The 8,001-nt window shown below is 63.1% G+C and overlaps 1 protein-coding gene across 6 annotated transcripts; it reads right to left on the reverse strand.

Annotated features, from left to right (window-relative positions):
* Positions 1-118: 118 nt before the first annotated feature.
* FCSK (fucose kinase) lies at positions 119-7,781 on the reverse strand. 6 transcript variants are annotated; one of them, XM_051771326.1, is made up of 23 exons: positions 7,704-7,781; positions 7,452-7,609; positions 7,316-7,366; positions 7,104-7,229; positions 6,900-6,972; positions 6,529-6,626; positions 6,308-6,388; positions 6,099-6,218; positions 5,777-5,918; positions 5,311-5,438; positions 5,107-5,208; positions 4,488-4,658; positions 4,347-4,414; positions 3,815-4,185; positions 3,375-3,585; positions 3,113-3,279; positions 2,780-3,007; positions 2,505-2,648; positions 2,250-2,369; positions 1,989-2,176; positions 1,692-1,791; positions 922-1,145; positions 119-723 (listed from the first exon to the last, which is right to left on the reverse strand). In XM_051771326.1, the coding sequence occupies exons 1-23, from the start codon at positions 7,774-7,776 to the stop codon at positions 607-609; spliced, it is 3,261 nt and encodes a 1,086-aa protein (XP_051627286.1). In that variant the 5' UTR covers positions 7,777-7,781; the 3' UTR covers positions 119-606. The 6 variants fall into 6 exon arrangements, 5 of the variants coding, with proteins under 5 accessions (XP_051627286.1, XP_051627285.1, XP_051627283.1 ...); XM_051771325.1 differs by having other exon boundaries at positions 866-1,145; XM_051771323.1 differs by having other exon boundaries at positions 866-1,145; positions 5,107-5,205; positions 5,777-6,218.
* Positions 7,782-8,001: the final 220 nt, after the last annotated feature.

Raw genomic sequence — 8,001 nt, forward strand, 5'->3', positions numbered from 1 at the left:
GCCCCTGCATGCAGTTTCTGCCATTCCCACTCCTAGAAAAGCTTTGCCCATGCATTGCTGGGCTCTTGCTCTCCCTGGGAGCAGCCCTGCCAGGGACAGAGGGGCACAAACACCTGCTGGGAACAAGCTCTTTTATTCAGACTGACTGCAGGAATTAGTAGCTTGCTTTCATTATTCACTATATCAACACTGAAATAGTCCCTCAGGACAGGAGAGGGTCTTGATTCCACATCCAGGTGCATCCTTGGTGCAGTAGCACTGTGTGCTGAACAGGCAGTGTGGGTCCCTGCTGCTGGAAGAGCAGGAAGGTTCCTGCCAGAGGCAGCATCACAAATGCTAGTCTTTTCCCTTTGGAGAACCGTAAAAACTGGAGTGAAACTGCAAAATCAGGCTGGAGGCCCTTGCAAACTGTCCTTCCAGCAAGGCCATCCTCCAGGGAGAATTGTGCCTGCCCAGCTCATCACAGCTTCTCCAGCCTCTGTGGCTTTTGGGGCAAGCAGCAGCACAAAAAGGCCATATCAAGACCTAAGGCACCTGCTGGAGCTGCCCTTAAAGCAGTGAGGATTTCCTGTGTATCTGCCAGGAACTGGCCAGGGCTGAAGGCCTTCACACAGCCCTGTCCTCTCCAGGGTGAGCACCATCCTTCGTATCACATCCCACAACCTCCACGGAGAAACCGCCTGTGTCCACCTCGATGCTGTGGATGCTGAAGTTGCCCAGCCCCTAGAAAAATAAAGAGTCACTGGTTGGGGCAGGAGCCAGCAAGGGACCTGTTCTCACCTCCAAGGTCCCAGGGAGGGCACTGGGACAACCAGCCATCACATCCCACGCGCGGTAGGGCGAGATGCTCCTCGTGCTCTCTTACATAAAGCTCCTGCAAACCGCCCGTGACAGTGAACCTCCCGGGAGCTCACACCTCACCTCAGTGCCAGCGAGGATCTGCTGCAAAGCCTCTCTTTGCCGCGGGGCTTTGGTTAGGACGTAAAGGAAGCCACCGCCGCCGGCCCCGGCCAAGCACTGCCCGTGGACGTGGGGCCGGAGGGTGTCCATCATGTGCCCGACGGCCAGCGGCTCACACCCAGGGGCCATGACCTTCTTCTGCTGCCAGTAGCGGTCCAGACACTTGCCAATGAGCGGCAGGTCACCTGCAGGGAAGGGGAGATTGCAAATTACTTGTCTCTGCTTCTCGCCCGAAGGGCACAAACCTGTCTCTGCCTCTCCTGCTCAGCACAAGCTAAATTCTGCCTTCTCCTCTCCCCAGTTCCTCCCAGCTCTGCCTGCCGAGCAGGCAACCCCAGCCCTGTCATGTTGCTGTTTATTTTTAATCCTCCACAGGGGGAGGATTTGCTTGCTTTTATGCTCTGGCTTCCTCTCCACAGCATCCCAGCAGCCAAGTGAACCCACTGCACAGGCCAAGAATGGCCCTCAGCCCTGTCACCAATGGCTCACAGAAAATCAGCCAGATACAGCATGTCTAACCCTCTCTTCCTCAAAAATCTTCATTCAAGCCTGAATTTTGGGGTGTTGCCTGGTGAGGGTGTGCCTGGGGGAGGATTTGAGACTTTTGCAGCTGCAAGAGCCTGCACCCATCAGCCTTTGCCCCCTCCAGGACTGCACAGCCTCTCCCCAGGAAGTTTGTGTTTCTTCAGCTGTTAAAAGGGCTGGCTTGGCACAGGAAAGGGGATTCACACCTTGCCTCAAGGCCTGGGCACACTCCTCAGCGTTGCTCACCAGCGCATCAGTGTTTTGCACAATGGAGGGCAGCCTGGCATACCAGTTCCTCACCACATCCTGCAAGAGGCCAGAATGTCCCTGTCACCATCCCCCTGGCTTCAGCAGCACCTGGGGACGTAATGCTGCACCCACAGCCTTGGGTGTCAGCTCCCACTGGGGTGGCAAAGCTCTGCACCAGTGAAGGGGACAGGCACCAAAGGCCACAGGGGGAGCAGAGGCCAGACCTGTGACACCCAGGGGCACCCAGGCATTACCTGGAGCAGGTTGCGGGCCAGGCGAGTCTTCCCCGTGTACACCAGCAGCAAGTGATCACTGAGGGTCTGGGTAAAACCGTCAGGCACCGGGATCGGCTCCACTTCCACCCTGAGGGGCAACTGGGCCTTCGACCTTCCAATTTTGATGCCAGGGACGAGCCCACCAACCTGGTCCTGCCAACCACCACCTGCAGGGCAGAGGGTCCTCAGCCACCACTGGGACACCCACCCCCTGGGCCAGCTGCTCCCCCAGGCCACTACCTGTCGTGAGCCTCTGCTCCAGGTGCAGCACGGCGTGGATGAGGGACTCGGTGCTGGCAGCCTTCCCAGCCGCCCGGTACAGCGATGCCATCACCGCTCCTGCCAGGATGCTGCTGGTGCCTGCAGGGAGCACAGGCAGGGCAGTGAGGCACTGTGTGTGCTAAGGGTGGGGAGTGGCAAGGGGGATGCCCCATCCTGGTGCTGGCGACTCTCTGGTGCAGGAGGGACTGCCCAGCCCTTTCCTTGCAGACTTACCCAGGCCAGACCCGTGGGGCAGCTTGGACCAGGTGTGCACTTCGAAGCCACTCCCAAAACTCTCCATCAGCTGGACCCGCAAGGGTTTCTGTGAGGGGAACTGCACGACCTGGGTGCAGATGAAGGCAGCTTTGAGCAAGGCTCCTGAAAACAAGAGGAGGTAAAGCTGATGCCTGCTGTGATACCTGCTCCCTCATCCCATTGTCCCCAAAAACCCTGGCACCAAGAGGCCATGGCAGGTGCAGAGCTGGGCTGTGCAGGTGGGGACACCTCACCTGGTGCATGTGGCTGGCAGTAATCCTGTAGGTGCTCCAGCTCCTGGCACACCAGCTCCGTCACTGCCTGGCTCGGTGGGGCCCCGCTGAGGCTGACGAGGCGCAGCTCTGGCGTGGGGATGCGCCGCACCCGGGCACCGATGGGCCGGCACCCGTCCACCAGCACCGCCACGTCCACCACGGCCCCCCCGTGCTCGTAGGTGATGGGGGGGGTGTCACTCCAGCCACCTGGAGCCAAGGCTCAGCATCAGCCCCCTCAGGGCACCCCGACTCCTTTTTCCCCAGCACCACAGGGGTGAGACACGGATCATCTGACTGGGGGGATGCACTCACCGGAGAGGTCCAGGCGGGCTGGACAAGCCACCTGCACCCAGTGCCCCAAGGGTGGCAGCTCTGACTGCCCCACGGTGACAAACTGGCACGAGGACATCACCGCCTGCCGGACCAGGATTTGCTCGGCCCCCTCGTAATGCCGAGCCGCTCTCACCAGCAGAGCCGGCCTGGGATGAGAGGGGTGCTGAGCCCACTGCCACGTCTCCATGACTGCACTGGTGCCTGGGGCAGGGCAGCTGCTGCTTGCCAGCCCCAGCCTCACCGGCTCATCCATTTCTGCCGCTCGGCAGCCAGCTCCCGGACACCGCTGGCAATGTCCCCGCGCTCCAGGCACCCAAAAGCCGAGGCCCACTCCCTGTTGGCAGCAGGGCCGCTCCGCAAGCCCCCTTCCCCTCGTGCCATGCAGCCCAGGACCTCGGCGATGCAGGCGAGCGCTCGTGCTGCAACACCAGCGTCACCAGCCGTGGAGGCAACTAGAAAATAGAATTAAAGGAGGCTGCAGGTCACCCCGAACCAGCCCACTTCTGCCATAAGCCAGCTCCAGGGGAGCGAGACTCAGATGGCTTGTGCCCACGCAGGCTTGTTGGATGCCCTGGGGGTGCACCCTCATGGGTTCCTGCAATAGGTGTGGTCACTGAAGGAGGCGGGGAGCACCGAACGGTCTAGATAGCCAGAGATGCAGCTCGTGTGAGTCCAGCTTACCTTCATCCAGCGTGCCCAGCACAGCCTCATGGTAGCCCTCGTGGACGGCACTACGGGCCAATGGCAGGAGGCTGCTGTCCTGGTGCCCCAGCAGCACCCGCCGCACCTTGCGCTGGCCCTGCAGGAAGAAAAGGGCCTGGCGGGTGCCCAGCTCGGCCGCCGTGTCCAGGCAGGGCAGCAGCTCCTGCCAGGACATGCGCCAGGCCGTCCGCCAGCGTGCCAGCCGCTCACCCGCCCCCCCGGCCGGGGCCAGCAGCCACAGCACGTCCTGCAGCCCCAGCGCCTGGCAGGCGTGCAGCACCGGGAACAGCCGCGCGCTCAGCAGGCAGCGGCTCCTCCGCGGCGTCTCGGCGTCCCAAAGGTCCCCTTCCCTGATGGAGGGAGAGCCCATCAGCACTGCCCTGCGGCTCGAGAACACCTTCCAGGAGGGGAGCAGGGATTCAGGATGGGTAGGGGTGGCTGTGACACCTCCCACTGCAGCTATCCCCACGGGAGCTGGGTCTCCTGTCCCATCCTGGCACACGGCACCTACCGTATGCCAGTGCGTTGGAAGAACTCAGGCCAGGGCACGTTCAGGTAGGTGGCCTCTTCCACAGGGCTCTGCAGGGGCACAGAGGGGCCGGTTACACCTTGGCTTCGAGGGAAGCCTCGTGCCCCTTCGCCGCCCCCGCACCTGCCAGTCGTCGAGGCGGCCGGTGAGAGTGAACACACGGCAGGGCAGGTCACGCAGCCGGACGTGGTGGCCCTGCAGGACAATGTCACACAGGGGACAGCCCCGCAGGGCTGGGGAGGAGTCTGCGTCGAGGCCCGAGAGGAGGCAGCCAGGACCGATCTCCAGGGGACCCTGAGGAAGAGGCAGCAGAGCATGGAGTAGCATGGCTTGCCCCCAAACCAGAGCCAAATCCTGATCTTGGAAAGAGACAACCACCCTGGGAGATAAGCTGGAGCCAGCATGAGGCAGGTGGCAGAAGGACATAATTTGCTTTGTCACAGGGCTGTGAGGACATGAACTACAGAAATTCAGGTCAGGTGACAGCCCCCAGGGCTCTCAGCCATAACTGAGCCCTCAAGGAGAGAGTCTGCCCTCATCCCCAGGGAGGGACAGCCCAGAGGTGACAGCCTTCTCCCCTTGGTTGTGGAGGTTGACAGCCACCAGCCAAAAGGCATCCCTGAAGAGGAAGGGCACCCTAAATCTCACAGCTGTGGCTCCCCTATCCTAGCCAGCACCACATCACCCTACTGCCCTTTCAGTGCACTGGGAGCTCAGGGTCATTCCCACCATAGTCACGTACCTGGAGGTGACAGTGCTGGATGACACTGCCAGCTGCCAGCCCCACAGCTCCTTCCAGCAGGCAGTTGGTGACTGAAGAGCCATCCTCCAGGAGACAGGGCTGCTGCCAAGGGCACAGAGGCACGTGGGGCCAGGAGCCAGGCACACAGCCCAGAGCAACCCCCAGAAAACCTGCATGAGCAAGGCTGGGGGTAGAAGCACATACGTCCACGTGGGAATGGGCTGTCTTGCAGAAGCGGAGGTGACTGGCAGAGCCAGGTAGGAGAGTCAGGCTGCGGATGTGGTCACTTGCAGAGGTGGTCATGTAGTCGTAGGATGCATCAGGGATGCAGGCTGGGGAAGGCAGGAGAGATTTCAGCACGCCAGCAAACAATGTGGGTGTCTTTGACACCCCCATGAGCCCAGGACAGGCTGAACATCCCCAGCTGAAGGGGTGGGGAGAGAAGATCTGGGGACCTGCAGTTGTGGGGAGACACAGAGAGCTGCCAGGCCCTGACCACCCCATCTTTCCATACACAGGGGAAGAGGGCCCAGGGATGGGTCACATCACACACACTCACCCCAGCACTGAATCACAGAATGACTGTGGGTTGGAAGGGACATTAAAGATCATCTAGTTTCACCCACATGGCAGGGACACCTTCCACTAGAAGGTGGAAGGAAGCATTCACCCATGCTAAGAGGGAAGCCACGGAGAGCTGTCCACAGCACGGAGCGGGCACTCCTCACGCTGGCATCGCTGCCACCCTTCACAAAATCCTCCTCTGTCATCCCCCCTGCCATGCTCAGCACGATGTCAAAAAAGAGGGAGAGCTGGGAGAGAAGGGACTTGTCAGATGCAGCCACCCTGACCCCCACCCTACTACTGGATGCTCCCTCCCACCATTCCTCCCACCCAAATCTGGTGCTGTGGGTGCAAATAGACCCTACAGAGATGCACAGAAGAGGCACCCATGTGGCAAGGGGTCCCATCCCCCATGGAGGGACTGTCACCTGGATGGGAGGTGCCCCTGAGTCCAGCCCCATGTAGGTACAGGCATCCAGAGGAGGGATGACGTGGGTGGCCAGAAGCTGCTCAGCAGCATCCGAGGAGAAGAAAACAATCCCACAGACCTGTCAGGGCACGGCAGGGCTGAGGCTGCAGCTGTGGTGACACAAGGGATGGTGCTGGCAGGGTCACCAATGCCCAGGTCATGCTGTACCAGTGGGACGGTGCCATCAGGCCCTGCACACTGCTGGATCTGGGCCTCTGTGCCTTTGTAGATGATGTCACGCACCAGCCCCTGCGAGAGAGACCACCCCAATGAGCTCCTCAGGGAGCCCCAAGCCAAGCAGCCACAGCAGTGCTGGGACCGCAGCAGCCAAGGGATGAAGGGGTGGGGACCTCCAAGGAATGTCCCTTGAAGGCTGAGCTGCCACCAACCTGCTCATCGGTGAGGTAGACCCCGTGGTTCCTGGCATACACCGGGCTCCCGGGCACCGCGATCACTCTGACGCCCTGGAAGCCATCCCAGCTGATCCCTGGGGAGAAGGACAGAGACCAGTGCCCACTGGGGCAGTGCACGTACCCACACTGGGCACAGCTGCCTGAAAACTGGGCCCACGGCAGAGGAGGTGACATCACCATCCAGCCTGGGCCACCTTACAGGTGCTGCCGACCACACACAGGACAGGAATGCTCGAGCACCCACACCCTCGTGCGAGCACAGTGCGGGCTCAACCAGCTGTGCTGCTGGCTCAGAACCCTGTCCCAGGCCAAAGCAGGAGCTGGAAGCAAGCCTAGCATTCACTGACCTGGTGCCGAGGGCACGGTGAGGAGCATGTCGGTGCTGCAGACCCAGACGCCGGGCGGGGAGCCCACACAGAGCTGCTGAGAGAAGGGCCACGTGCCCAGGGATGGCAGGGAAGGGGCCCGGCCCTCGCGGGGCACCCAGCACCCCTCCCACCATTTTGGGAGCTGAACCCACCCCCAGGGCCCCTTCCCCAGGCCACACAGACCCGGTGTGTCATGGTCCCCAGCAGGCTGTCCAGGTTGCAGACCAGCGCCTCGGCCGGGGCGCCGGGCTCCTCCGCGGGCAGGCAGGTGAAGGCGCGGCCGCAGTCGTCGAAGGAGAAGTCGCGGCCCTGGTGGGAAGGAGAACGTGGCGGGGTCAGCGGGAGGGAGCGGGTGCAACGCGGGGTCCCACGCCAGGCTGCAGGTCGGCTCTCACCATGTGCAGGATGAGGATGCGGGCGTCCCTCAGCACGTCAGCGGTCACCACCTGGCAGGGGACAGTCGGGACAGTCGGCGGGGACGGCACAGACACTCCCCTCCCTTCCAGCCCCCCCGAGGCTGCCAGCCCTCACCGTGCAGCCGGCGCGGGCGCTGAGGTGCTCGGCCGCCACCAGCAAGGCGTTCAGGGTGGCACCGCCGCTGCCCAGGCGGGCCCAGGGGTCCTCCACGGCCAGGAGCAGCGCGGGGGGGCGCGGGCCCAGGGCGCCCCGCAGCCGCCGCACCTCCAGCTCTGCCAAGCGAGAGCGGGCGCCGCTGAGAGCCGGTCCCCGCCGCCCCGCCGCGGCGGGCAGGGAGGGAAGGAGGGCGCCCGCCCCGCCGCTTGCCTCGCTGCAGGGCGGACACGGCGCCCTGGCCGCGCCGGCAGGTGAGGAGGAGCGCGCTCCACTCCGCCGCCATGGCCACCGCCGTCCCCGCCCCACCGCTGCGGGGCCTGCTGGGAGCTTTAGTCCAGCCCCCGCTGCCGCTGAGGGGCGCTGGGCGAGGAGGGACTACAACTCCCAGCGTGCACTGCGCGGCCGGGCACGGGCCGCTTAAAGGCACAGCGCACTCCGGTGCTGCTCCCCCCGCTCCCCCCTCCCCTAAAATCCGCCTCCCCCCTCTCGCCAACCCGGGGGGCTTGCA

The sequence above is a fragment of the Manacus candei genome, unplaced genomic scaffold (genome assembly GCF_025592945.1).
Source record: "Manacus candei isolate 608988 ecotype Guabito, Panama unplaced genomic scaffold, ASM2559294v1 h1tg000131l, whole genome shotgun sequence".
Lineage (NCBI taxonomy): Eukaryota > Metazoa > Chordata > Aves > Passeriformes > Pipridae > Manacus > Manacus candei.

Bases quoted from the DNA above. Each gene is read 5' to 3' on its own strand.
- FCSK (XM_051771322.1), bottom strand. From the start codon at position 7,776: ATGGCGGCGGAGTGGAGCGCGCTCCTCCTCACCTGCCGGCGCGGCCAG. The intron at 6,389-6,528 runs GTTGGTGGCAGC...TCTCTCTCGCAG, and splicing joins TCTACCTCACCGATGAGCAG to GGGCTGGTGCGTGACATCAT. The intron at 2,177-2,249 runs GTAGTGGCCTGG...TCTGCCCTGCAG, and splicing joins GGAGCAGAGGCTCACGACAG to GTGGTGGTTGGCAGGACCAG.